General features: G+C 48.7%; 11 protein-coding genes across 11 annotated transcripts; 6 read left to right on the top strand and 5 right to left on the bottom strand.

The window, feature by feature from the left end:
• Positions 1 to 1891: 1891 nt before the first annotated feature.
• Positions 1892 to 2171, top strand: FSUBG_10495 (uncharacterized protein; the record flags this gene model as incomplete). Its single annotated transcript, XM_036675077.1, has 2 exons — positions 1892 to 1907; positions 1963 to 2171. 2 exons carry the CDS (start codon positions 1892 to 1894, stop codon positions 2169 to 2171), a joined length of 225 nt encoding a protein of 74 aa, XP_036534021.1.
• Positions 2172 to 2644: 473 nt separating this feature from the next.
• On the top strand, positions 2645 to 4637 carry FSUBG_10494 (tol; the record flags this gene model as incomplete). Its single annotated transcript, XM_036675076.1, has 2 exons — positions 2645 to 2969; positions 3019 to 4637. The coding sequence occupies 2 exons, from the start codon at positions 2645 to 2647 to the stop codon at positions 4635 to 4637; spliced, it is 1944 nt and encodes a 647-aa protein (XP_036534020.1).
• A 1599-nt stretch (positions 4638 to 6236) lies between these two features.
• On the top strand, positions 6237 to 8465 carry FSUBG_10493 (uncharacterized protein; the record flags this gene model as incomplete). The annotated part of the gene is made up of 1 exon (XM_036675075.1): positions 6237 to 8465. One exon carries the CDS (start codon positions 6237 to 6239, stop codon positions 8463 to 8465), a length of 2229 nt encoding a protein of 742 aa, XP_036534019.1.
• A 735-nt stretch (positions 8466 to 9200) lies between these two features.
• Positions 9201 to 10885, top strand: FSUBG_10492 (sterigmatocystin biosynthesis protein; the record flags this gene model as incomplete). The annotated part of the gene is made up of 2 exons (XM_036675074.1): positions 9201 to 9326; positions 9383 to 10885. 2 exons carry the CDS (start codon positions 9201 to 9203, stop codon positions 10883 to 10885), a joined length of 1629 nt encoding a protein of 542 aa, XP_036534018.1.
• Positions 10886 to 11158: 273 nt separating this feature from the next.
• Positions 11159 to 12963, bottom strand: FSUBG_10491 (quinate transport; the record flags this gene model as incomplete). Its single annotated transcript, XM_036675073.1, has 2 exons — positions 11159 to 12298; positions 12343 to 12963. The coding sequence occupies 2 exons, from the start codon at positions 12961 to 12963 to the stop codon at positions 11159 to 11161; spliced, it is 1761 nt and encodes a 586-aa protein (XP_036534017.1).
• Positions 12964 to 13730: 767 nt separating this feature from the next.
• On the bottom strand, positions 13731 to 17606 carry FSUBG_10490 (C2H2 transcription factor; the record flags this gene model as incomplete). Its single annotated transcript, XM_036675072.1, has 8 exons — positions 13731 to 13880; positions 13938 to 14722; positions 14781 to 14954; positions 15348 to 15692; positions 15746 to 16041; positions 16091 to 16197; positions 16254 to 16507; positions 16556 to 17606. The coding sequence occupies 8 exons, from the start codon at positions 17604 to 17606 to the stop codon at positions 13731 to 13733; spliced, it is 3162 nt and encodes a 1053-aa protein (XP_036534016.1).
• An 871-nt stretch (positions 17607 to 18477) lies between these two features.
• FSUBG_10489 (cytochrome P450 monooxygenase oxidoreductase) lies at positions 18478 to 19527 on the top strand (the record flags this gene model as incomplete). The annotated part of the gene is made up of 1 exon (XM_036675070.1): positions 18478 to 19527. The coding sequence occupies one exon, from the start codon at positions 18478 to 18480 to the stop codon at positions 19525 to 19527; it is 1050 nt and encodes a 349-aa protein (XP_036534015.1).
• Positions 19528 to 19681: 154 nt separating this feature from the next.
• FSUBG_10488 (para-nitrobenzyl esterase) lies at positions 19682 to 21525 on the bottom strand (the record flags this gene model as incomplete). Its single annotated transcript, XM_036675069.1, has 5 exons — positions 19682 to 19762; positions 19816 to 20756; positions 20809 to 21043; positions 21102 to 21264; positions 21317 to 21525. The coding sequence occupies 5 exons, from the start codon at positions 21523 to 21525 to the stop codon at positions 19682 to 19684; spliced, it is 1629 nt and encodes a 542-aa protein (XP_036534014.1).
• A 1354-nt stretch (positions 21526 to 22879) lies between these two features.
• Positions 22880 to 24296, top strand: FSUBG_10487 (srpk; the record flags this gene model as incomplete). Its single annotated transcript, XM_036675068.1, has 8 exons — positions 22880 to 22903; positions 22959 to 23177; positions 23230 to 23446; positions 23497 to 23547; positions 23600 to 23623; positions 23672 to 23779; positions 23826 to 23924; positions 23974 to 24296. 8 exons carry the CDS (start codon positions 22880 to 22882, stop codon positions 24294 to 24296), a joined length of 1065 nt encoding a protein of 354 aa, XP_036534013.1.
• Positions 24297 to 24355: 59 nt separating this feature from the next.
• On the bottom strand, positions 24356 to 26023 carry FSUBG_10486 (tannase precursor; the record flags this gene model as incomplete). Its single annotated transcript, XM_036675067.1, has 3 exons — positions 24356 to 25203; positions 25252 to 25399; positions 25496 to 26023. The coding sequence occupies 3 exons, from the start codon at positions 26021 to 26023 to the stop codon at positions 24356 to 24358; spliced, it is 1524 nt and encodes a 507-aa protein (XP_036534012.1).
• Positions 26024 to 26811: 788 nt separating this feature from the next.
• On the bottom strand, positions 26812 to 27795 carry FSUBG_10485 (mRNA 3 end-processing YTH1; the record flags this gene model as incomplete). Its single annotated transcript, XM_036675066.1, has 1 exon — positions 26812 to 27795. One exon carries the CDS (start codon positions 27793 to 27795, stop codon positions 26812 to 26814), a length of 984 nt encoding a protein of 327 aa, XP_036534011.1.
• Between the last annotated feature and the right edge of the window lie 104 nt (positions 27796 to 27899).

Here is a 27899-nt window from a genome sequence, read left to right as displayed (position 1 = left end):
TACCTGACACCTGAGGACCTAGTGTGGGGCCGATTCCGATGCCCGCAAGTCAATAGCCGAGTGGGATTGCATTTTCGAAAGACAAATTAGTCAAATCAATTTGTTGCACGTTGAAACTGGAGCCTCGAGATGCGGCGACCCGGCAATGGGGGAGCTCCGTGGGTGGGCAAAGCCGGCATTGGGGGGTCCGTGGTCCGTGGTAGACATAATAGTTTGACATTGACTAAGCGGATGACGGCGTTTAGCGGTTTACGCCCCGGGACCTCTGTTCTAAATAATGGAAAAGTTTAGACAAGTTTAGTGTAACTTGGTATCCTTTAGACTAGATATTTCTGTCAATCTATTCAACATCACAAGCATGCTTAATCCCGACCTGCCACGCTCGTGAAAGTGCACTAACGCTACCCAACATAAAAACGAAGATCTGCGGTTGAGATGCTAAAAGCCGTGAAACATGCTGGCTGCAGTGGAACTCTCCTTCCTTCTCTTAAACTTGCTGTGAGAACGAGGCTCGAAACTCTTGTCAACCTCAGCTTTGAGTTTGCGCTGTTCCTCAGTCAAGGTCAAGGTCATGAGCTTGAGTCTTTTATCCTTCTCGATTCGAATGCAGAGCTCTTGAAGACTAGCATTCTGCCTAAAGAATATCTCGTAACAATCGAAATGACCATTTTATTATACCCTATATATAATTTCAACCAAAAAGGTTCGCCGACTTTGGTTTTGTGTATTACCGCCGTGCACTAATCTCCGCCGGCAAGCCATTGACAGCCTGCTCCAACAAATTGCATCAATAGTTGCTCAAGGAGGGAAAGGCTCAACAAGCAAGATCAGTAAGAACAAGGCCATCAGAGTCACTTCGTATTCAGATCCATCATATAACGCATCATGGCGGACGCTTGATAGAAAGCCTGGTTACTCACTGTTGGGTCTGCTGTGTAAGTGAAAAGATTTGTTTCGCAGTGATCAGTAAGGTGAACGACACTGAAGCGACTACGACGAAACTTGCAGACACTGACTCCTGAGCAAGTGGCGAGCAGCGTTAGAGCCGCAGCAACTCTTCGCGATTTGGTTATTCTGTGGCACGAGATCGCCACATAAGGAGCCTCATTCAGCCTTTCCCCATGAAGTTGCCCAATTGATTGTTCTTAGTGATTAACAGTGCATTTCAACAGTGATAAGGATGAGGATATTCACTGGCATATAGCAACCGTGATCAAGAATTGACTGTGGCGGCTTTGAATATCTGAGTTAATGGACATTGTGTCAGTGATAAACTTATGACTCTGTCTATTTAAATGGTAGATTTGTAGTCATTGGAATTTTTTCTTACCATTATATGAAAGAAAACAAAACGCAATGTCCAATCAAGGCGGTCAGTTTTGCTTAAGTTTGCGAATATTTACTATACACTAACTTATCACCAACTAGCTGATTCAAACGCTATTCAATTTTTCCATATTGACCGAAATTAAGCTCTGTATAAGTGAGCTTTGTGGTGGAGCCACAGCTGATCACTGGAATAGCGTTATTTGGGTGGCACAGGGAATCATCAACATTCTTCAAGAGGAATAACACTTTTGGTCTTCAAGCAGCCGTAGGCTATCGTTCTCAGTGATTCGTAGGGCGCACCAGTGACAGTGATTGGCGGGGAAGATCAAACTTGAGAGTGATGAATACATGTCACTCTGTGAAGTGATTCACTCATGTCGGGCGTCATTGGCGCTTCCAACAGCTTACAGTGATTGACTACAAAGTTGCAGTAGACGACAGTGACTATCTGAGGTAATGGACAGCAGTGATACGGCACTCTACCTATATCGATGTATTTCAACGCACAGTTTATGGCCAATTGTGGCTCTTTCCCATTATCTTTACACCAATACGCCAGATCATGTCGACTCAAGAAGGTTCGCCCAATTGAGTCTTGCGAGTGTTACTACTCACTAACTTATCACCGAACAGGTACTTCAAAGGCGATCCAAGCCCTTCTTGAAGGCAATGGATCCATCATGTCAAAGGACAAAACCTCAGAGACGTCGGTGTTTCTTGTCAAGTGGATTAACAAAGCAACTGGAGACAGCAGTCGAGCTCACGTCCCGGAAAGCGAGTTGAGGACATCCTGTCCCAAGAAACTGGATCAATATTTGCTCAAGGAAGACAAGGCTCAATGATATAAGTGCACCAAGTCTTAACCAGCGACTACTACAAAGAGTCTATAGCGGAGAAATTGAACAAACGATTGAACTAAAAACTTGAATTATCTTTTACCCCTGAGACCCTTACAGTTGACAAACTCCGTTACCATTACGGGTGAGTAGTGGCGGCACACATGACATTACCAAGTAACGGTTCATCGAAAATTTCTATCATTTTAGATTATTAAGTAAATTATTTCGTACTAACTCAACTAAGAAAGTACTGTGAGACTTGATAGGGCTATATCTTTATTATTATCCTATTAGTGTAACAGATAATGCCATCCCAAGATACACACCTAACTTATTCCGACGAACAGTGTAACAATACCAGGACATAAATCGGACTATTCCCCCTCATTTTTATTTCCACTCCTGCTTTCTTAACACTATTTCCAAAACATTCAGACACTAATCTTTGTCAATGACCCAGCCTATGACCTTTCAAAATGGCTCCTTATCTCTCTGTGGTAGATCCTTCTAGACTTTGTCCTGTCTGCGACATGGCCTTGAGGAGCAATATACTGTGCGTCAGCCTGCCTCACCATAAGAGTGGCCTTGACCTGGAAGAAGCTTCCGATCTCGGCTGCTACATTTGTGGCACAATTCGACACAGCAATACCTGGTCGCGAAGAATTGGAGAATGCCGCTCAAGCTCTTTTGAGTATGTTTTGAACCTGCATAATGCAGGTTTCATGGACACTCTTGAGGGCCTGATTATCGGGAAAGCTCCAACTGGCTGTTGCTGGGCTTTTCAGCTTTGGAAAGACCCTGGTATGCTTCCAATCAACCCATAGCAAACTTGTCTAACCAAGGCTTTTAGACCCTTCTTGCTTTTCTATCTCCTACAAACCATCTGCCTCACCCTACGACTCAGGGTTCATTCGACTTGCCAAGGACTGGCTTGACTCTTGTTGCCAAACGCATGTTAAGTGCCAAAAGAGCGGCCCAGACTACAAGCCAACAAGACTAATTGAGATTTTTGACGAATCGCGCGTTCGCCTCATTTTCCCGAAAAATGTCTCTTCTGATTCAATTGATTATATCGCATTCTCCCATTGTTGGAGGAAGGTTGAGGCGATCAAGCTTCTCAAAGAGAACGTTGATCGATTCCGTCTTGGCATAAGCATCCATGATTTACCCAATACCTATCAAGAAGCCATTCAGTTGTCCCTCAGAATGGGCTTTAAATACATATGGATTGATTCACTGTGCATTATTCAGGATTCATCGTTGGACTGGATGCAAGAGGCGAAGGATATGAAGCGTGTCTACGAGCATGCAATATACAACCTGTGCTCTGCTACAGCCTCTGATAGTGCAGGTACCAGCTTCGTGGCCCGCCGTACAAGCCTCCTCCAGCCGCTGCGCGTTAAGCTTCATGGCGAAGTATTCCAATTGCTGTGTGACGGACTCCTTCAGGACGATATAACGTACTGCACTTTGCGCTCCCGGGCATGGGTTTATCAAGAATGGTACCTTTCCAAACGCTCACTCGTCATGGGATCACACCAACTTTGGTGGCATTGTAAAGAAAAGCTGGCATGCGAGTTATGGCCGATTGGAACACCGCAAGCCAATAGGGGAAGATGGTGGAGTCAAACTCAGCCCCTCAAGGAGTCAGCACCATCTGAAGATTCAGACGATGTGGACGCTTGGAGCCAGCGTGTCATGGAATATATGAGAACTAGGCTGACGAGAGAAACTGACCGTTTGGTTGCCTTTTCAGGTGTTGTTCAATCTTTCGGGCAGACACGTCAGCTAACTGAAGAATATCTTGGCGGCCTCTGGCGTTGTCATCTACCAGCAGCACTCTTGTGGAAGGTCAGCTCTTCAGCACGGAGATCAGCTACATATACGGCAGCGTCTTGGAGCTGGGCGTCTCTTGCTGGAGATTGTCCTGTCAGCACTGATAAGGGCTTGGCTCACGAACCTTGCTTTATAACTGTCAAGCAGATGATGTCTCTTGGTGAGCCAGGGCCAGACGGATTTCTGATGGGCGGAGTAATCACGCTCCGTGGCTATTTGTTTGAAGTTGTCTATCGATCCGTTGGGCTGTTCCTGGGCAGAGCAGACTTCATGATTCCCGGAGACGAAATGACAGGTGGTGAACTCTACCTTGACGAAGGGCCAGAAAATGATTCACTCATCTCACACTTACAGGCACCTGATCTCAACAACTTCAGCAAATGGCTGGAAAATAAGGCTGTGCGACTGGAAATGCCACTCAAGGATGCAAAAGGTCGTTTCTATTTCTTACTGTTCCTTGATAGGGGAGACGAATATCGTTTTCGTTTTCGAGGACTAATTTTGTACCAACCTATTGATCAGTCAGATTCTTTTTATCGTGTCGGATACATGAATTGGGGGAAACTCCCAGGGGCCGTCAACACTGATGAACTCATGGCAAATTACACAAAAAGCACGGTGAGGATTTTGTAGGCCATGAGTCATGACTCCAGGTTCTGTTTGGTGGCTGCCAGGGCTCACCTACGGGTCTCAAGTGCAAATGAACCATCTGGATCTTAGTTTGCCTACTGGCTCAATAATGTGCCGGATTCTCCTGTACGCATTGGACAGAATGGTGCCTAGCGATATGAGTATCTAAGTCGGCATCTCAAATTCTGAATTATAACCTTCAGGACTACTCCTAGCGCACCCTAGAGACCATATTGCCGGTGCAATGCATTTTTATTCTGGCATTTTTATTCTGGTGTGAGTAGCCTGTCCATAAGTCTGTATATTAGGGTTGTTCTAACTGTGAAATTCTTACTAAACTCACTATGAAAGCCTGCGCAACTACGGAGTACGCTTTGTGTTTTCAAGACATTGTAAACTCGAGGATTATGGCTAGACCATTTTGGCACAAATCGATGGTTTCGTTGCTTCAAAGCCAAGCCCTTGTTCCCGATCCAGCAAATCAGACCCTTTCTCCTGCTTGTAACCCTGTATCGCCCAGAAATTTGCTCTATTGGTCCGCTCGCACTAGATGGTAATGGCTTAGCTCTCTTTGGCATGCTTTGCGATTCCCAAAACGATCGGAAGAAGTGACAACGGCGCGCCCAGGGAGGGAAACCATCATCCCTGTCTGTTCAAGGATTTATTCTCTATGCATGTAAGACGTTAGCAATCCCGACAAAACCGTACATGGCGGATTTCGCTAAGGAGCTAAACTGCATTCGCATCCTACGTGGTGGAGAATGAACATGGGTGAACTCTTGGGAGTAAGCACAGCTTGAATGGCCAGCCTACTGCAACCTTGTGAGGTAACTTTATTTTGTCTCGATTGCAAATGTGAGTTGGCGCTTGTGAAGAAAACATGGTGCGCATACATGTTCGCGGCGATACCAGATGTCTTCTTCATAATTTTGGTTTACTTCTAACCCCCTTCTTCAAGAACTTCTTGTCTGGGTTTGTAAGCTTAAAAGCGACTGTTGCAGCTTCAGCTTGAGTTACGTATCAAATCAGGCTGTGCTAGTGCTGTCGCCAGGTATTAGCGTGTCTTGGCAGCCTGAAAGACAAGCTCCTGAGCCGGGGTTTCGTTGCAGCCCCGACTCTCATAGGACACCCAAAGCCTCGTTTCAGTTAACCATGGGAACTACCTGCACAAGGTTCTTAGTGTCCACCAATCTGGCTATCCAACACCAGCCTTATGGGTCTTGATCAGACAATACCCAGCAAACCTGTCTCATCGGGACGGATGCCCTGGTCGTTGCTCCCAGGAGGACGACACGAAAAATGAGCGCAGGCCTTTGAGCAGAAGACGGCTCGGCTAGACGTCCTCAACTGGGAGATGTCACCGCAGAAACCTCTGAGCACTGGGAGTCGAAGACATTGCATATGCAGCTTACTCTTTAGCTGCAGTAGCTGACACCCTTTAATGACAGCGAGGCAGCCGCAATTTCGCCACTTTTTCGTCCCATATAAGCACTTCTCGTCGACTTATCCTTGGATACGACTCCTGACTGGACTTTCGTTCTCTTGGACAAACGTCGACCCGACCTACGACCACATCATCGAGTGGATATCAGCCAACACGCAATGGATTGTAAAATCGTCAACAATGGACAGGAGCGTAAACTGTATGCTTATTCTCCTGTACAACATCAACAAGCTTTCCCTGAGCCGGTTGTGTCTCTGCAGCCTTCTTTGGGCCAGTTTCCTCCCCAGGCCGTCTCCCCCGAGTCAATCGCACAAGAGACATTCCCGCACCAGTCACTATGGATAGATCCCCAGAGCCCAAATCTTCGAGATACTCCCGACTACGATAGGGCTCACGACAGTCATAGAGGTCTGATGGGCCACCCGCCTGTTAATGACACATACTCGAATGTTCCTGATGTGCACGTCGTGAATCGGCCGACCGCAGGTGCGTTGCCTGAGTCTGGACCATTGATGTTGAGGATCATGAAGAGTCGATGGTCTATGATTGCTTGTTTGGCCATTGGAGTCGCTGCCGCAGTCGGTCATCACTTTCTGTATATGCATCTCGATGGCCAGGAAGCCAAACACCAACAATGGTGGATGCGACTAGGTCAAATGATCTCATTTATTGCCAACGCAAACTTCATCCTCGCTGCTGTCATGGCCCATCAGCAGGTCGCATGGCGAGCGGTAGGACAGAAAGGATTCTCGATCCACGCTGTTGATGCTCTGTTCGGAGCTACCCACAACATCATCGAGCTTTTTAACAGGGAGGCATGGATCAAATCATGGTTTGTGATGTTTCTTGCTCTATACATGTGGCTCAGTCCTCTTGTTGTCATTCTGTCATCAGCATCACTCTATGTCGTCCCAGGCGAGAGGATAGAAGATACATACTGCCCTTCAATCCGAACTCTGAACTTCAGCAATGAGGCAAAGGAGAGTTTTCAGACTCCCAAGAAGGCGGAGGGTGAAGTCATGAACGGTCGCTCACTTTCTGGTTACAACTGGACAGCCCCAGATGGAAACCTTGCTGAGGGAGCCGCAGAAGACGACGATATTTTCGAATACTACAACGTTCCCTCTTCTGCACTCGATCGCATCGCAGCTGGTGTATTTTCAAGCGGGCAGACAACTCAAAAGGCGAACATCTCGCTGGAAATCTGCGGAAACGGATGGGACTGCTCCACGACAATCCATTTTGTCGGCCCTGGATACAAATGTGAAGAGCTTGCCAACGGAGTCGGATCCAAGATGAAGAGCTTCGGAGATGCGAACGCGCCCTTCAACCTTAGCCAACTTGTACCTGCTTCTAACTTCACCTACTTCGCGAACACGGACCTCGGAGAGTACATGCGTCCTCAGATGGACAACGTTTCGATCGGTGGAATTCCTTCCGAGATCGATGGACCCCCGTTTCCTAAGCATCTCGGCGTCTTTCGAACTGAACCCTCAATCTGGATCGGCTACGCCGCCGTCGACGATCACACCAAGGCTCATGCAATGGATAGCGAGTCAGATGGCTGGAACGACGATTACACTCCTATCATCTTTGCTTGCGATCATTGGGAGGTCAATTACACCGTCGCATTCAATTTCACCTCGGGATTTCAAAAGTACAATATTACCAATCGGGACTACAAGCGAAAGATCATCGATACTACTTGGAGCAGCTGGACCAACGAGTCTACAGACGGAACAGCAGATGGGAACGTTGCAGAGCCAGAGAAGAATTATGTCAGCCCTCGTAACGATTACGCTCGATACCGCCGTATAGCCGCCTATCATAGCCTGGGGCTCAGACTTCGTGAGAAGCTCTTTGGCAATGTCAAGGTCCAAGGATCCGTCGTAGCAGACGGGGCTATCACAACCACCAACCTCCTCGATAGACACGAGAGTCTTCCCGTCCATGATTTCCAGCAACAGGTCCGGCGCGTGTACGAAGATTTAATAATCTCCCTCCTCTCTGATCCCCAGCTTCTTGTCGTGGCATGGGCTGCCGATCCATCCAAGCTGTCTGGTACCGGTATAGGAGGTGAAGACACCAAGTACCAATGTGAACGAAGGCGAAAAGCCAACTTCTTTGACTATGGTTGGCCTGTCCTTGTCGCTGTTTACGCCGTGTCATTCGTCGTGGCATCAATTGGTGTGTACTACGGTATTGATGCCATGTCAAGTGATGGAAACAACGCTCAACGCGTCATTACATTCTCTGCTATCGCGGGTGCTACAAAAAAGGTCCCAGTAGACGAGGTCGAGAAGAGAGATACGAAGATCAGGTGTTTCCCAACTGATGAACGGCCGGGTGAACGTACATATGAGTTTAGGGCCGAGTTGGAAGGATAACTAAAGATATAAGAAGGAAACATTGACAGCGCTCAATAGCATACTATCTTTACCATAATTATAATTTCTTAATATTATTTACAGTTTTCCTTAATAAAAAAAAGGAGAAATTCTTGAGTTTGACCAGGTAATGATCAAAAAGCGAGATCCTACTTGTAGAACATCTGGGACATTGCGACCGAGGGGAATCGAACCCCTCTCTAACGCTTGGAAGGCGTTAATGCTAACCACTACACCACGGTCGCTTGTTATTGGTTAGTGTAGGTAAACTTAAGTCTATATCGACAGCACCAAAGAGCTTACCATTTCTCTAGCCTACAATGTCTTAATTCATGGTAGATCACTACTGTATCTCATGCTAGCTTTGGCCAATTTGAGTCTACAGTCTCTATAGACCTCAATGGTAAGCACAGCCTGTGTAGGGAGGATAAATTTCACCTCGCTGCTCCAATCACGGGAAGCAAACTTAGGCAAAGGTTTAACACAGTCTGCAGCCTGGGCCCGCTGAGAACACCGAATCCCGCTCACAAAAGAAGCTCAATGATAGGCTCCACCGCATGAGCTTCCTCTTATTTTAGTGCTGGGCAAACGATATTCCGCCACTACCGGGTAAGAGGGGCAGCGTCAGCAAGAACATCCGTTGCAATTTTCGCATTCTTTTTTCTTGTTCAAATAAATTTGTCATGGCACGTTTCTTGTAGATATATGCTATTTGACAGGTCTGAGTGATAAAGAATGGCTGGCACCGTCCCCGCGCTAAAATGGGCCGGCATCTTCCTCCTCACGTCCACCGGGTACTTTATCTTCAAACTTTACCAGCAGCGGGTCTTTTTTCGGCGAATGGTCCAAAAGTACAACCTTGTGAGTAATCATTCATACGGATACCAAGGTCTTACGTTTATTGCTAATGCATACAGCCAACGCTGCCTGATCACTCATGGCTTCTCGGCAACCTCATCACCGTGGGCAAAATCATGGCCAAGTATCCCAAGGATGTCCACGGTCAATTGATGCCGGATTTCCTCGCTCGAGACTACCCTGAAATTGCGGAGCTGGGCGTATGTTACATCGATCTGTGGCCCATCTCATGGCCCATGTTGGCAACCTTTCATCCTGATATCGCAGCACAATTTACCCAAGAAACGTCACGCCCGAAGCATGAAATTATGAGAGGTCAATTTAGACCATTGACAGGATTGAGAGACCTTGTTCTGTCCGAAGAAGCGTTCTGGAAGAAATGGCGAGCGACCTTCAATCCTGGGTTTTCGACGCAAAACATCACGACCCTTGTTCCTGAGTTCATTCAAGAGGCATTGATTTGGAAGAAATACTTGCAGGAGATCGCAGAAGATGGAAGTGTTGTGCCCCTTGAAGATTGTGTCATGAAGGCTACTTGCGATATCATCGGTCGTTCTGTATTGGGTATAAGCCTGGGCATTCAAACAGGCGTTGATGATAAGATTTTCCCGACTCTTAAAAATGCAATCTCACTGCTTGTTACAGACTGGTCGCCACATCAATGGGGTAGACTTCTGAATCCTTTGCGCCACTCTCGACTATCGTCTCTAAACCGTCAACTTCTCAGCCAGCTCCAGCCATTAATAGAAGCTCAGCTTCAAAATCACGAACGCAACGAGGGGCCAAAGACTGTGAATGGTCTCGCCATCAGAACTTATATGAAGGAATATGGATCTGAGAGCACTTCAGGCGCCACTATTGACCCTGAATTTCTGGATGTCACCATTGAGAATTTGAAGATCTTTCTCTTCGCTGGCCATGACACCACTGCATTTACCCTCTGCTTTGCTTACAATTATCTGTACCAACATCCAGATGTCCTTGCCAAGTTGCGGCTGGAGCATGATGCGGTCTTGGGGACTGACCCATGTGATGCAACCAGAAGGATATCCGAAACTCCGACATTGCTCAACCAACTTTCTTATACCACTGCGATCATAAAAGAGACTCTCAGATTAGAACCGCCCATCGGATCTTGCCGAGAGGGCTCCCCGATATTCTTCCTAAGACATCCTGAGACAGCGCAGCAGCTTCCAACAGAAGGCTTCATCCTCTTCTCAGCAAGCAAGGCCATTCACAGAAATCCCAAGTTCTGGCCTGAACCTGACAAGTTTATCCCAGAAAGATGGCTTGATCCTATCGTTAATAAGAATGCGTTTCGTCCATTTCAGCTAGGCCCTCGGGGGTGCATTGGCCAGGAATTGGCTTTGACAGAGTTGAGACTTCTTCTTGCCATGACCGTTAGGGAGCTTGAGATTGTGCCTGCATACAAGGAGAGGGATGAATTTCTGCTGGGATATCAAGCCTATCAGGCTCAAATGCCTGGAAAGCTGACTGCACATCCTAGTAAGGGTATGCCTGTCATGGTAAGCCTTAGGAAGGTCGGAGACACCAAGGAATAGAACGAAGGATCTGTGAAGTAAGACCATGGGAGATCTGTGACTACTGAAACGCAATGGTGATGAAGGTTGAGACATATTACAGCCATCCACACGTGAAGTCATCGACGCGGCATATGTAGTATAAATGACGAAAAGTCAACAGTGGATATATTGATGGCTAATCCGTCTTACTAACACCTCAGGGTTTGAGAAGAAATCGCGTTGAGCCTCCAACTAAACGTGCTCAAGCCTCCAGGTGCCGGTCAGCCCAGCGGACTTGAGGGTCCTTCAGACCTACACCACGTCCTTCTTCAGCCCATACTCGGTGATACCCATCCGGGACTGCATAATTTCCAACTCCTCCTGACCTGCATGGTCACCGAAGATTTCGTCCATCTGCTCCAACGTTTTCCCCTTTGTCTCTGGTACTAGAAAGAACGCCCAAACAGCCGCAAGGAAACACCAAGACCCGAAGAAGATATAAACACCGAACCCTATGCTCTCAATCATGGGAGGTGTTGCAACTCCCACGATAAAATTGAAGAGCCAAACCGTGGCTGTAGCAAGGGCTACTCCCTTAGACCTAGAGGCATTGGGGAAGACCTCAGCAGGAAGAGCCCAGCCCAATGGCGCATAGGAGACTCCGTAGATGAGGATGAAGCAAAAGGCCATGGCCACGGCAGCCCAACCTGCAGACGAATTGGAACTCAACTTGCCGTTAAACAAACCCACCAGAACTGCCATGATGCCGCACGCTGTGCCGCCTCCAATGCCGCCCCAAATTGCTAGTGGCCGTCGTCCAACCTTGTCGATAATGAAAAAGCAAACCGTCACTGCAACAAGCTGCAACATATTAAAGACACCAGACATGATCACTGACATCTCAGACGATTGGCCCAACGACTGAAAGAGTGTAGGAGCATAGTAGATGAACGCGTTGATGCCTGAAAGCTGCCGGAAGAATGCCACGCCAACGGCGATGGAAGTTCGATGCCACGACTTCTTTCGGAAGAGATCCTTCCAGCCAAGAATCTCAAGTTTGAGACCAATTACGCCTGGATGTTGCTTCTCTTGCATGATCTTCTGTAGCGCCACTTCATTCATGATACCAATATGTTCTTTCTCGACGCGCAGGTCGGTTCTGGGGAGTCGGCGGAGTTTTTCTAAGCTCAGCAGTGCGTCGTCCGATCGATCGACAAGAGCGAGCCATCGTGGCGAATAGGGAAATAAATGGATGCCGATGCCGAGAATAGTGCTGCAGACCATCTGAAGGCCAAAAGGCAATCGGAAAGCGAGCTCGCCGGGAAGATTGCGGGTGCCATAGGTGATCCAGAAGGATACTCCCACGCCCAGAACACATGAGACCGACTCAAGGACAAGCAGGGTTCCTCTCAGGTTGGGCGGCGCGATTTCGGAGATGTAGATTGGGGCACCCTATTCTGTTAGCCATTAATAGGACAAAGACGACATCTACACACCATCGCAAGTGTCCTAACACCAATACCGCCTATGGTTCTTCTAGCAACTAGAAGGCCGTAGGAGTTGGCCGTAGTTTGCATAATAGCGCCAATGTTGAAGATGATAACAACGATCGAAAGAGCCTTCTTGCGTGATATTTTGTCGGCGAGCGTGGGCATGAAGAGACATCCGATGAAAGCCCCAAGCTCTAGCATGCCAGTCATGAGGCCTTTGCCAAATGCAGTCTCAGTGCGAGGGAAGGCCTCATGAAATTGGTCCATCACGTTGACGAGTGAGATGACTCCTTGGTCGTAGCCAAAGGAGAAGCCTCCCATGGACGCTAAGAAAGCAGCGCCGAAGATATAGGGCGATTGAACGACGCCGCGAATACCTCCTTTGCCATACGAGATCTCCTCATCTAGAAAGACGATGGGAGAATTGTTTGATGAAGTCGAGGGATCTTCAATGTTCTCGACTTGTGGGTGATCCTTGGGAGGATATCCACTAGGGGAAGGACTCTCAGTAGACATTTTGCGAAGTCTGGATCCAGTGGTGTTGAACAATGATGGCGGTCGAATACAAGGGTGACAGTTGATGTGATGAGGATAAGAAAGCCGAATTACAAGAACAGTGGAGGGCATGATGATGTTATATAGCCACCTGGTCCAGAAGAGACCACCATCGTAGCTTCGAGTCATGAAAAGTAACAAATCAAGAAGCACTCTCGTTCCCCGCGGGGAAATTATCTGGGGAAGGCCAAGGCGATGAAGCTAAAGTGTCGGGATCATGGTGGATTGCCTGTTTTGGGAAATTGATTCCGCGGGTTTCAACCTTGTGGCTTTTCCAATTCTGGGCCAAGCCACTAGCCCTCGAGACTTTAGAGGCATGAAATCGATCTCAACCAATAAGAGGCAATGCATTGTAATTCTACTGAGGAATCGGTACTAAAAGCGGACAACATTTCCCGATATCGTAGTTGGGGTACCGGCATTGACTCTCAATGCTGATGATATCTGGAAGGGAACCATAATACAAGGTCCATTCATGCATTAGCAAACAAAAGATAATGATGTTCCAGAACCATATACAATTCGGGGAGAAGTCCGTTAGCAAACGGTCTCACAGCCGAAAGTTCTTCATCGAGGCAGACGTGTCAATGACGTTCCCGTCCTTGGGATTGACGATGCATTCACGGAATATCGGCACCATCGCATGATGGACGAGCTTCTTATATGGCCTCTAACCGCGTCAAGGTGTGCATGTATCTATCTAATTGAGTAGCTGACAGGGCGAAAAGAATAAAATTGGTTTCCTTTGCGTGTTCAACCATGAGCCTCAGATGTGATAAGCAGGTGCAGGCTAGAAAACGATTCTTGTGGAAGAAACACGATTCCTTGATTCATGGAGACTAGCCAGTCCATTTCAAGACTGGTTTAATGACTTTGCCGCTCTTCATATCGGCCATAGCCTTCTGGTAGTCCTTGATATCATAGTACGCAATCAGCTTCTCTAGCGGCAGAAGGCCATTGGAATGCATTTCGATGAGCTCAGGAATAAGCTGGTTGTATAACGGTCAGTAAGGGCAGGTTCAGATAAATGCAGAACTTGTACTCACAACCCCAGGATTGCTGTCACCCTCAGAGCAACCCACGTACTCTTTTCCGTAGGTAAGTTGACTCATGATATCTATCTTAGCATGCGCGTTGCCTCCAGGTGCGCCGACCGTAGCGGCTCTGCCCCTCATGCCCAACGAAGCGACCATAGTTTCGATGATGGAAGGGACGCCAGTACAATCTACTGCAAAGTCGACACCAAGAGGCGGACAGATGTTCTTTATCGCCTTGATGATGTATTCTTGATCGGGGCCGAGCACCCCATCCGTGGCACCTAGCTCTTTGGCGAGTTCCAATCGCCCTGGCTGCAGGTCGATGGCGATAATACTGCTGGCCTTTCGCGCCTTTGCAGCCATCACAGCCGCCAAGCCAACAGACCCCACGCCGAAGATCGCAATGGAGCGCCCAGGCTTGACATCCAAGGTGTTGAATACAGCACCGACGCCTGTCTGTATGCCGCATCCCAGCGGCGCAAAGAGGTCAAGTGGTGTTTGCTGAGGTACTCTGACAATGCTCGATCGGTGAACAATAGTTCGCGCCGCAAAGGAGCTTTGGCCGAAGAAGGTGCTGTAACATGATTGCTTTTTCCCATCTTTCATAATGGACATGGCAGCTGATCCATCTGGGCGTTTACCGCCAAAGTTGTAATCGTTGAAGCTGTAGCAATACGCTGGATGGTCTGATTTGCATCCAGGACAAGAGCCACAGGATGAGAATGACAAAAGAACTTTGTCGCCTGGTGAGACGGAGGTGACATTTGCGCCTATCTCGAGAACAACGCCTCCGCCTGTAATGACCGAGATAATTAGCATGTGTATTGTGATACCATAGTCAACATGAGCTACCTTCGTGACCAAGAACGGCGTTTGGTGCGCATGGCAATTTCCCACTTGCACAGGAAAGATCAGTATGGCAGACGCCAGAGGCGTGTATCTCTACAAGTGCTTCATCTGGCTGCAGAGAATCCAAGAAGACTTCTTTCAGTTCAAAACTGCCATCCAAGGCTGGTGCGACGAGTGCTGTTGTCCGTGTCATTTTTCTCTGTGAGTAACAATGTAACACAGGATTCCAATATGCGAGAGGATCCCCCACATTATTAGGCTTTTGATGCGCTTGCTCCAAATCGCGGGGGTTACAGCGCTCTTCCGAGGCCACTTGCCGCTGTAAGATGCCGGTCGGAGACGATGTGGGGGCGGAACGACGACCTCAAGCAATTCCGTTGCTGGACTACCGACCACGGACGGAAGCTGGGGGGTAGGCTAGGCTAGGCTAGGCTTGCTGAGCTATGTCTCCCCACGGTAGTTACAGGAGTGAGATAGTTCTGGAATTGGGGGACGCTTCTAATTAACAGCCTGTCTATCGAATATGCACATTCTGAAACCCGGTAATCAAGTCATTCACTTGAAGCATACTCGTCTGATCATACCTCGTAAGAATTGGTTCGTGTCCTGAACCACCCGCATCAGGCTCCGCAGACTCAGGGCTTCCCAATGAATCGCCTGACGTTGAGAGCCGATCAAGCAGCAGTTTCCCCAGGAGCCAATATTCTGGAGAATGGCGCATAAAGCCTACTCTCCTCCAGAGATTCTCCGTTGCCACATTATCCCTGTCAACCATGACATGAGGCGGTGAGAGCGAGAATTCATCAGAGTACGTTTCCCAAGCTGATTTCCAGTTGTCGAGAGCGTTGCGAACTGCCTGCAGTTGATCATGGCCGCCAAAGGAATTTTGATGTTGAAATATCAGTGCATGGAAGGCTGTAATCTGTATCAGAATAGTAGTGTAGTCGGTGTGTGTTCAGTAGTCTTACCAGATACAACTGCGAAGAGGTTGAGGGGTCCAAGATCGGCAAAGAGCTGTCGCATGTCATTCGAGAAAGGCTTTCCACAGAATCTCTCAACAACCTCACGAAAGGTTATGTTTTTCATCAATGTGGATTGCAAGTGCCACTTTTGTAATTCTCGGGCGCATTCTGTTGGTGTGCTGGCTTGGAAGGCTGCTTCAGGAAATGCCATGTGCATGCTCATTTCTTTGATGACCATCCTGGGGGGTAGATTGTTGAAGATCACGAATGCATGGTCTAGAAGATATATCCAAAGAAAGATCCTTGCGTAGATGTCAGTTACTGGTCAACATGTATACGAAGCGTGTTTACCGTATAAGTTGTTCTCGTGCAGCAAAGTCTCTCCAAGCAAATGTGTCATGTAGGCCCGAAGAGTAGTCCGGGTGCCTGGCAGACATAATACCAAAGTCTCTTGCCATCTAAACACCCATGAGTTAACGCGACCACAAGAGACTGGGTATCTTACAGATATTACCGTACTGAACCTGTATCGACGGATTCGTCGTTTGCTGGCCTCTGTTCCCTCCCAGCCCTGATACAGACAAACCATGTATGCTGCCTGGAGGGCTTGGATCTTCGAAAGGTTTTGGATCGGGTTTAGCAACAGAGTTTCCTGGTTGTTTAGAGGATCATTGCAAAAGTCGTCATCAGTAAAGACCATTTCCTCAACACAGTTGAACCAGATCTTGGCCTGTTCGTTATCAGTCTTGCTGGGCGATACACTTGCGCCTACCGACGTCAGAATCTACAAATCATGAATAGCTTTCTCTCACGTACCTACCAAAGCCATGCAAGCCACAAGAATTGACTTCGAGGTCACTGGGTCAAACGTAGGCCGGTGCACAAAGTTGACGTTAGGGTGCCATATATGCCAGAATAGTGCAAGATATTTCCGTAAATTGAGCGGAGTAAAGAATTGGATACACGTCTGTTCTAGAATAGTCGACCATTCCAGCTCAACTACACTGTTTCTAGGTTTGACGGTAACGACTTCTTTGATGTCTAGAAGTATCTGGTGGGTTTGGATGATGAGGGGGTCATGAAGATCCAATGCCGGTATTCGCGGAAGATCCCTTGATGAGCTATTGAGGTGTACAAGTTCGTCCAGCTCAGTAGTCCGTGTATCATGGCCTTCTACTGACCGGTGAGATGCTTCGACCTGCACTCGCTGTTCAAATGTTCCGCAATCAAATGAGTCCACCAGCCCGGATTTCCTCGTGAAATTGTCGAGAAAATGAAAGGTGTAATTGTCTAGGTGCGTCCGGGGACTGGTGGGTGTTATCTGAAAATGACCGGCGGCGAGGTTGATGAAGTCCAACCAGTCTTGGTTGTTATCTGATTCTTGAAGCATATCAGATACTGAAGTATAGTTGCCAAGATAATCGAATAGCGTATCATCTCCAAATACCACGGTCGGTGAGTTAGTTTCGTCACCGTATCGCTTGTCATCCTGGCCTTCGAGCAAGTTATTCTCTGTTACTACACCGTCGCTAAAAGAGTAAATGCATTGGACCGACTTCCGGCGGCAATGTTCACATGGCTGCCCAGTGCTACAGGCCTTCTTCTGCTGAACGCAGAGATCGCATGCTCGTCGGCTTCTGGACACTGTAGCCAATGCCTCTCCGGCCCTAACTTTGGTCTGACAAGCTAGAACATGTCGCCTGAGAACATCCGCCCGTTGGTATGATTGGCCACAGAAACTACATCTGTGAGGTCGGAGGGTACTGTGGGATGCAGCGTGGCGCTGGAGGTGTTCTCGTCGCTTGTACGTCTTGCTGCAGCGGGAGCATGTAAATCCGGTCCCTGAAGTTGATGCGCTGTCAGACATTGTCGGATGTCGATGTGGGTAGATTCTGACGAGGGAAGATGCAGGTTTGATGGGATAAAGATGTTGGAACTCCGCATTCCGGTCTCGATCCCGGCTTTGGCTCTCAGATCGCGGGGAAGTGGGGCAGTGGTCCGTGGAGGAAACGGGACTAGTCGGAGTCTTTGTGGGAGGCGAATGAGAGCTCAGAAGTTGGTCAATCATGACTTTGAGCAGTTGGAGGCACAGACAAACGCGGTCAGTCAAAAGGAATCGGGGAACATCTCCCTGGACCTCCTACACTGCCGGTCCTTGGAAACATTCACTTGGTACAGTCTCCGCCATGTAATGCCCAACAACCGTTGCTGATATTATCAGATGCCCACGAAGGATGCCCATCTGCAATTCCGTAAGTGGGCAGACGAGTACGGGCCTGTTTATAGTCTCATTCTAGGCACCAAACCCTTCATCGTCTTGTCCAGCGCCCAAGCTGTCAAGGATCTACTCGATAAGAGGAGTTCAATCTACTCTGACCGACAAGAAATGTATGTTGGGCAAATTCTTGGCAGCGGTGGCCTCAGGCTTCTCATGATGGTTTGTTATTCTTAATTTCAGTCTTTGCCTACGATGATACTAACCACCACTTTTTTTTCTCAGGGATATGGACCAACATGGAGATCAGTAAGCAATTATTAGCTGTGCCATTCATGATTTAGTCGACTAATCGAGTCTCAAGTTCCGCAAACTGGTACATTCGCTGCTCAATGTCACGACAGCCAAGAGCTACGTGCCTTATCAAGACCTTGAAAATAAGCAAATGCTATATGAGATGATCGTTCAACCCGACCAATTCCTACAGAGTATCAGACGATACTCCAACGCACTCACGACAACCATGGTATTTGGCTGGCGCTCGCCTATCTACCGAGACCCTAAGCTCATGCAGTTCTTTGACGGCTTTGCTGAGTTTGCCGAGATCAATCAGACAGGCATCGCCGCCCTCCTTGACTCCTTCCCCGTACTCAGGAAGCTGCCCGATTTTCTCTTGCCTGTGCAGAAGAAAGCGAAGGAGCTTCATAAGAAGGAAAAGGATCTTTACCTAAGTCATTGGCTCAAGGCAAAACAGGACATCGCTAATGGCTCTATCAAGCAATGCTTCTGTGTTGGATTGGCCGAAGCGCAGGAGAAGGGTAATTTCGATGATGCGCAAGATGCTTACATCTCTGGAACTCTGCTCGAAGCTGGATCAGACACGACGTCCAGCACCCTGTACGCCTTTGTACAGGCAATGCTCCTCTATCCTGACATCCAACGGAAAGCTCAAGATGAAATCGATAAGGTAGTTGGTAAGCGCATGCCATCTATGGATGACGAGCATAGCCTTCAGTATGTTCGTGCGTGCATGAAAGAGACACTGCGCTGGATGCCGACAACTATCCTCGGTGCTGTTCCTCATGCCGTCACGCAAGACGATACCTACAACGGATATCTCATCCCCAAGGGGGCAGGCGTTCTCAATAATGTCTGGGGCATTCATATGGATCCTGAGCGTCATCCCAGCCCTCGCCAGTTCAACCCTGACAGGTACCAGGATGACTTCCAAAGCCTGGCAGACGCCGCAGCCAACCCAGACGCTTCAAAACGAGACCAGTTCACCTTTGGTGCAGGCCGTCGTATTTGCCCTGGAATCCATGTTGCTGAGAGAAGCTTATTCCTGGGCATTTCACGTATCCTATGGGCGTTCAACATCAGACCTACCGTCGATAAGAACGGGAAGCCAGTTTTGCCAGATCCAGATAAACTGACTCAAGGCTTCGTATGCACGCCTGAGGAGTTTCCTGCTAGAATTATTCCAAGGTCTGAGGAAAAGAAGGCACAGGTTATCGAGAGTTGGAAGAAGGCTGAAACAGATGTCCTTGATCCTGAGACAAAGCAGTGGCGTTAGAGAATGTTCTCAATTAATAATTATCTATCTATGTATCAAGTTTTCATAGTTGACTAAAGTCAATCATCAAGAATGGCACTGCAGCATTGCTTCATCATGTGTCCCAACACTATTCATATCTCGGAGGCAGATCGTAATCTATATGTAAAAGGTTTTAGGCGGAGCCTAACAGCTCCTCGACAAGACCAGCAACAGACTGGACAACGGGGTACTTGGGGAAGTTGGGCTTGTAAACCTGGAACAAGTTAGTATCGTGTCTTGTAGGGATAATATGGTATGAGAACTTACAGCCTGGCAGACGGCGTTGAACTCGCTGCGGGGAGCCTTGCCACGGGCAAGCTCGACACCGGGAACTCCAAGCTTGACAACCTCCTCAGCCTTGTCAACAGTATCCCAACCAGGTCCAGCAGCGGGGTTCTTGATCCACTGAACAAACCAGTTGTGGATGGAATCTGCAAGAGCCTGCTGAGCCTTGGTGACGCCCTGAAGAGCGGCGAAGCACTCATTCCCACCGTGGAAGAAAGGAACCTCAGTACCGTGGGTAGGAGCAGTGTTGGGGGGTCCGACGACGTTATCGTACTTGCCGAAGAAGCGGTAGACCCAGGTCTTCTGCTGCTCACTGCGCATGTCGAGGAGATAGTCGACGGGGCAGTTAAAGCGGGCGTCACCGTACTGGATACCGCTGCGGAGAGACTCGGTGGCGTAGTCGTTGGGGTTGTAGGCCTGGATCAGAGACTCATCGGGGATGTGAGCACTATCAGCATCGAAGGTGTTGATCCAAGAGGTGAAGTTGCTGTTCTCAGCGCCGTAGACAAGGCTGAAGATGGTGCCCTCTCCATTAGAGGTACCAGTCAACATGGGGACATGGGAAGGATAGTTTCCAGCAGCGAAACGGGCAGAGTAGTCAGAGAAGCGGGTGATGTCGTCAATAACGGGAGTGAACCAAGTGTTGAAGGTGGAGTTGAAGTTCTTGGTCTCGAAGTCAAGGATGTCCTTGCTGCGGAGACAGTCGAGCTGTCCGTTACCTCCCTTGGGGCAGCCAACTTCCTCGGCGACAGCGTTAAGAGCCTCATCAACGGGAGCGTAAGCGGGGCCAGACATGGCGTTGGCACTCATCTCAACGGCACCCTTGAGGAAGGTGCTGGGGTTGTTCCAAAGGTAATGATCGACCTGGACACCACCCGAAGAGTGACCGCCGAAGACGATATGGTCAGGGTTACCACCAAAGGCTGCATAAATGTTAGTCAAGTTTTGCATGTGATCGATAAGCGTGAAACATACCCTTGATGTTCTTGTGGACCCAGTCAAGAGCCTTCTCAACATCCAAGATGCTAAAGTTTTGGGTCTCATCAGGGTGGGCGGTCTTTAGCTCGGAAGAGTGAGGAGAAGCAAAGATGCTCTCGCGAGTGTTGAAGTTGACGTAAACAACTCCATTGCGAGCAAAGTTTGTGCCCTGGATCTGGGGGTTGCTGCTGGAGCCAGTGACCATAGCACCACCATACATATAAACGAATACCTAGTGGGTGTCAGTCTATGTCTCGGAATTATATGCGGCACGGTAGGGTAAGGCTGACAGGCATGTTCTTGCCCTTGGATGGGGCCCAGATGTTAAGGTTCAGACAATCCTCATCTTGGCGAGTAAAGGCATCGTTTGAGATGGCTTGAGGGCATGTCGCACCATATGACGTAGCCTGGAACTTGGAACGAGACTTGGGGAGGTCCTGAGGAGCCTTCCATCTACACCAGTGTCAGCTCATGAACATGTGAAACAAACAGTTAGATGACCTACCTGTTCTGGCCACCAGTGGAAGCAGCAAAGGGGACACCAAGATAGACGGCGTTACAGTGCTTGTCACGGAAACCATGAATGTCACCCTGAGGGAGAGCAGCGTGCGGAATTGGAGGACAGGGAGGTTGAGGTGGCTTCGCAGTCGCAGGGACAAGACACGTGGCGGCCAGGATTAAACCTGTCGTTGTGAACATGCTGCTGAGGCCCATGATGAGGAATGTGATGTGATGGGACGGAAAGAGGTCAAGATCGACTGAGACACGAGAAAAGCTTGGAGAATGAGTGGACAGAAGTTCCCGCAGCTTTTGGTTTTATTCACCAAAAGATGCTTGCTATAATTCGATTCGCCTATATCACAGACGAAGAATTTCCGAGAGGCGGACGCTTAGCTACAAAGAGACGTCTTAGCGGTCTCGGCAGTGGAACCAAGGCCCTGTAGTGCTGGGGCCTCTAACTGTATTTAGTAGGCCACAGCCGGAACATGCACCGGTCGATTTTGTCATGCATGATCCGAGTCATGGATCCAGAATGCCTGTAAAATCTCGAGTTGGGAAAAAATAAGATGCCGGGGACGGAGAAAAGGGGTTCACGGGAAGGACGGGAGGCTGGTGAGACTATTGAAAAGAAACGCCGGATATACTGCGTAGGGCAGAGGTTGAGCGCATTCACGGCCAACTCTGTTAGTTGCAAGCCATTGCCGTCGATAGCATCGCAGTGGACATTTTACACTGATCTTTTGATGCCTGATGGACCCGAGGCTCAGTTTACGATCCCGCATCGCTTATCCATCAGTACAAAATGACAGAATTTGTGGATTGACAGTTCCTCAAATGGCTGAGATTGTTCTCTGGGATAGGAATTGATCGGCCAAGCTGCCCCTGGTCAGTCGCTACAGTGCCCAGTTCGCCGACCGAGCTTGATAATCAGCAAGCAAAGCACAGATCTCTCGCATCGGATTGGAACCCTTACGACGATCCTCCGAGGAACATCCCGACGCACAAGGTTACGGGAGTCCCCTCTCGGCGCCAACAAACACGTCCCTTGCATATCATGCGTATCAGCCAATCCAAACACCCGTACGTCAGCCCAATGCCTTTGCTGCTAATTCCGCTCAATGTCACTTGAGTCATAAGATTAGTAAAAAAACAAGACACTAATGAACAGCACCTTACGAGATGTAGCCACAGCCAATATTTGGGCGGAGTGTGCACCTTGTCGTTCCGAGGTTTTTCTTTCCGCGCCACTAGCTCAGGTGCACGAGTTCATCATGACTGGATATCGCCGTGCAAAATCCACACTTGGTGCCCTTTTGACTTCGGAGCTAGAGACAAGTCTGTCGGCGACTCTCCACAGAAGTAACGGCTTCTGGAATCTCACTGTGACAATCTCTTACACAATGAGCTGATACCAAGGACCGAGTCCACGGGTCCTGTTGATCAGGGGGGCCTTGGTTCTTGGGGTTCCGGATCCTTCGGTAGGAATAAGTCTTGCTGCATTCCCACCTTGCCTTGCCTTGCATTTTGTGCTGGGTTGTTTTCCAGATCAGATCAGATCAACGTCGCAATGGCTGAGGGTCTGGGACAAGTTGTAAGCTTATACTTTTGACGATAGCACGGTGATGTTTTTTTGCTGACGATGATAGATTTCGTGGTACATTTGTACCGTCATTGCTTGCATCTTTCTGGTTATGAGAATATGGGTTCGTGTGCGCAAGCTTGGACTGTTGGCGATTGATGATGCACTCATTATCCTGGCGGCGTGTTGTTTGATCGGTGATTTGATCATCCAGCAGCATATGTGGAATTTGGGAATGGCGGATATGGCGAACGCGTCTCGCGATGACTTTATCCAGATCATGAAGGTGAGTTGATGTCTCTTGATCGCAAAGTGATACTCTGCTAACAATTAACAAGATGATCGTTCCCGGATCTATTCTCTACGTCACCTCGCTATGGGCCATCAAGATTGCTCTGGTGCTGTTCTACAAACGACTTGCTGCGCCTGGAACAAAGCTTCAGATTATTTACAACGTCACACTTGGACTCTTGGTGATTTTCTGGGCAACCATCTTCTTCCATATCATTTTCCAATGCTTCCCGCATGACAAGAGATGGTCGCAAGATCCAAACTGTGTGTAATCTCATTCTCGATTGACATTACATATGCTGACGATTTTAAAGATCAGTGCGACCCGAAGGAGGCAGAGAAGAACTATTGGTTGACTGTTATCCGTATGTTACCCTAACCTTGGTGTCCCTGCGTGCAATGCTAACCATCGAACAGTCAATATCGGCACCGACGTCATCAGTATGTTTAGAAGATATGAATTCAAGATGCCCGACTAATAAATCGCAGCCATCAGCCTTCCCATCACCATGGTCATGAAGCTCCAGATGAAAACGAAGCAGAAGATTGGTGTCGCAGCCATCTTCGCCCTCGGTTTCCTGGTCGTCATCGCAAGCAGTACGTCGTCCAGCCTGTTTACCGCGAGCTCTGCTAACATCTCCAGTCATCCGAGCCTACTACTCCAAGAAGAACGAAACCATGTTAACATGCACCGTCTCTATGATCGAAACAGCCGTCGCCATTATCGCAACCTGTCTCCCACGTACGTCCCCTCACCTCCCCAATCTCCATCCCACTAACAAACCGTCTAGCTCTGCGAACACTCTTCCTCGGCCAAATGTCCTCCGCCCGATCAGGCTCCAATTACGGACGCTACGAGCTCTCCTCCACTGGCCAACCACGGTCCCGACGAACGAACCAAAGCCGAATTGTCACAAATGTCATGGGCGGTACGCAGAAGCTCGACAACGATTCACAGGACGAACTATTCAAGGAGTCTGCGCACTCAATAGCGGGACGAAGTACGACTAGTGATAAAAACCCTGGCATCACTGTCAACACCACGATCCACATGCAGCACAGCAGCGAGGAGGAAGCGAGACGATCGCAGGCTAGGCTTGATAGCTTCGCCTAAATTCTTTGATGTTTAGGATATATATATAATTTGTAATAAGATTTATGGAAGCGATATGTTTACTTGCACGTAAAAGAGGATGCGACATCCGGGTTGCCGCCCTTGTAGGTCAGCCGCTTCGGATAAGCGCACAACTCAACAGCTCGTCGCTTTTCCGTGCCGACAGTCTCCGCATACAGGGTCTCAGGCGCTTTACCATGCTCAACCCACTTGACAAGAGCATCAAAGGCACTTCCGGGATACCATCCATCGCCACCTTTGCAGTGCCCAACACCTGGAGCTTCAAAGAACCTGTAGTAATCCGTCGCGCTGGAGTCCTCTTTAAGAACGCGCTTGTAGTAATCCGCTGATCCTTTGTGTGGGATGAGTTGATCTGCTGTTCCGTGCCACGAGATTAATTTTCCTCCTGCCTTCTTGAAGTCTGTCAGATCCGGGTCTGATGTCCCCATGACTGAGGCAAATCGGTTGACGGATTGCCGGAAGAGCTTGCTGTACTCTTCGTGGGACAATTCATCCAGACTTGCTGATTGGTCTTGAAGGAGGAAAGTGGTGAGCCAATCTTGAGAAATGGCGAAGGGACTTGAGGTGCAGTCCTTCAGCGATGTGCAGGTTGTGTTGGCAAGACCACTCAAGTCGGCGCCACGATCAAGTCCATACCAAAGAAACTTGCCATCTTCTGTCTCGGGGCCGCGCCATGTCAAGCGAGCGACCTCAGCACCCTTCTTGGAAATCTTGATTGTGCCAGAGGGATTGGTACATTCTACGGATTTACCAACGACAGACATGGGATCAAACTTGCAGAGATCTGGGTTCGAGATAACACCATCTTTGACTCCATCAAGTTGATCACATGCATCAATAGCAGCCTTGGTTATAGCGGTGAGCTCGCAGATTGGAGGGTAGTAGCCTATAACAGATCAGCCAAGTTATCCTGTATTCATGAGATAATTCTTACCGAGCTTGTGCATAACAACTTGCGGCCAGTACTCCGATGTTACGAACTTGTCCCAGTTGAAAGCAGACGCGGTAGCAAGAACGCCATTATACTGCGTTGGATATCTCTGTGCCATCATATGGCCCTGCCGTCCACCTGTAGAACATCCCTAGGACCTGTCAGTGAAGTTCATCTCACAGAGATCTGAGCTACTTGCATTCCAGTATGAGTATCTTGGTTTCTTCCCATGATAAGCCGCTGTTACAGCCTTTCCCAACGTCGCTGCATCGTCCAGAGAGACAGCTGCAAAGTTCTGCAAGGCAGGCCAATTGAGGTTTCCAGTGCTATCCAAAGCCCAATCCAATCCCTGCCTGTTAGCTAAGAGGTGGCCGCCATCTGTAGTGACAGCGGCATATCCGTTGGACGCAGGTTGAGCAAGGTCGGGTATGTCTCCCGTTGACCAGCCGCCGCCGCCTACTCCAACAAATCGCCCGTTCCAGCCTGACACCGGCAGTGTTACGTATGTGTTGATGGTGTCATTCCAGCCTGGGTGCGTGTACTGGACTGTGACTTGGCACACGGGAAACGGATCCGTTGAGTTATTGGGCCATTCATTGGTTGGGAAAGACGGCAGCTCGATGGTGGTGAGATTGGTGACGATAGACAGAATCTTGGCATTGGCGAGCTCTACGGAGCGGAACGTATGGTCTGTGCAGGCGGGCTTTGCGAATACGCTTTGGAGGCCCTGAAACATGAAAGCAAACGACATGGCGGAGATGTTTGAGGAGAGCATAATCACAAAATGCCTCTCAGGCTTAGTGCAGTGGGGTTGGTCGGAGAACGAGATGCTAATTGGCAACCTAACAAACAGTCGACTACGTGAGAGGAACCATATCTTGTGAGTATTTCCTCAGATATATAATACTCCATCAGTAGCATAATGCGCGAAGCGATCATCGTCAGTAAAGCCATGCATCTAATCCTCCTCTACTCGCTTTGACCTACCCATTGGACAAGCTGTCTGCTCCGAGGAACACAATAGCCTAGCCAAGATCAGCACAGAAAATCCCCAGATTTGGCCAGACGGTAACTGCTCACGGGAACGAATATGCTGTCCCTCGATACGCAAAACAGGCTTATTTTCGACGCATCCCCGGATAATGTCGCATGGACCGATCCCCGGTAGGATCGTGAAGTTCCATCATTCAAGGGCTTAACCTTGTTACAGTAAAGTTTACCCCATATTCCCATATCAATGCCGCGGAGACTAGTCGATATTTGGACTACCCCACGATTCGGGGTCTGAAGAAGACTCCGTCAGAAGAGCAAATCCGGGGTATTCCACCGCCTGGAAGTGACCGTTTTTGCTTATGAATGGCCGGAAAAGCGCTGCTGCTGACTCGAGTGTTAATGACTCGTGAGAAATCTGGGGTTTACATATACCGCGCGCTCAAGCAGTCCCGGGGTTTCGGAGGGAAGCCTTCCCGGTGTACCTGAACAAGGAAAACGAGGTGAATCGTTTGCTGAAAATACGATTCCTTGTAGATTGCATGTAGTTTGAGAATTCTGATTCGTGCTAGTCTATTCTTTCGGCTTCTGCCCAGTGACTATCAAGCAATCAAACATTGGATGCACAGATCTATCGCGTGATGCCTCTCTGACACGCGCATTGAAAACCTCAACCTCTTCGCGCGACCATCCCAAGACATCAGTAAACAAAACAGCCGTAAAAGCAGCTACACCCTCTCTCATGTTAACCCCCATCAAAGTTCCAATTTCTTTGAGCCGTTCATCTTTAGGCCATGGTCCGATTGGAAGCTTGAATCGCTCCTCTTTAAGATTGGCGAAACCAGCTTCCTTGGCCCATTCTTGAAAAGACGGCGCAGGATCCATGGTTCTTCCAATCTTATCGCAGGCTAGTTTTAGATGGTCCATCATCTGGACTAACGCATTGTCGGGCTTGAGCGAGTCATCCTCGGAATAGAGCGTGTTAGCTGTTTCTTGAAGCTCGATCCAACCGCCTGGCTTTAAGTTGGCATACGCTTGTCGCAGTAGTCTAGGCCAGTCCTTGATAGATCCAGCCATGTATCTGCAGTGGATATAATCATATGGGATAGGTTCAACCCATTCCGCTTCAACATCGTCAACGATGAATTTGACATTCGGAGGAACCCAGTCTGGTTGTATGGGGCTAAGGTCATTCCCAACCACTGTCGCAGAGGGATGCTCGTCTCCAAACTGAATTGCCCAAATTCCTGTTCCTGTTCCGATATCGAGAACATTCAGCCCCTCCGGATCTATGGGAGCTAAGAACAATCGATCCTTTATAGTTCGGCAAAAAACGTGGTGAATCATATCAAGGCGATCCTGCTCCTGGTCATCGTTGGGGAAACTGTACTGCCCTGCACGATCACTGTGATAGCGTCTGCCATGTTTCCATTTATACTTGAGCACGCTGCTAGCGATAGAAGTGGTCGCTCCCACGGAGTCGGCGCTGAAGACGGACTCGGAGTCGGTGGTGTTTTCGTCGACTTGAACTTCAGGCGTCGCTGGGTTAACAGACATCTTTGCAGTCGTCGACTATGGGAACCAAGGTATGTGAATGCTGCTATCCGATATCCGATGATAGAGAACTAATCGCCAATGTATAATATGTCGGTCGCATGCAC

This window comes from Fusarium subglutinans (genome assembly GCF_013396075.1).
Source record: "Fusarium subglutinans strain NRRL 66333 chromosome Unknown NRRL66333_c0000183, whole genome shotgun sequence".
Taxonomy (NCBI): Eukaryota; Fungi; Ascomycota; class Sordariomycetes; order Hypocreales; family Nectriaceae; genus Fusarium; species Fusarium subglutinans.
Note: the sequence above shows the minus strand (reverse complement) of the source record. Positions and strands in the feature narration are given on the sequence as shown.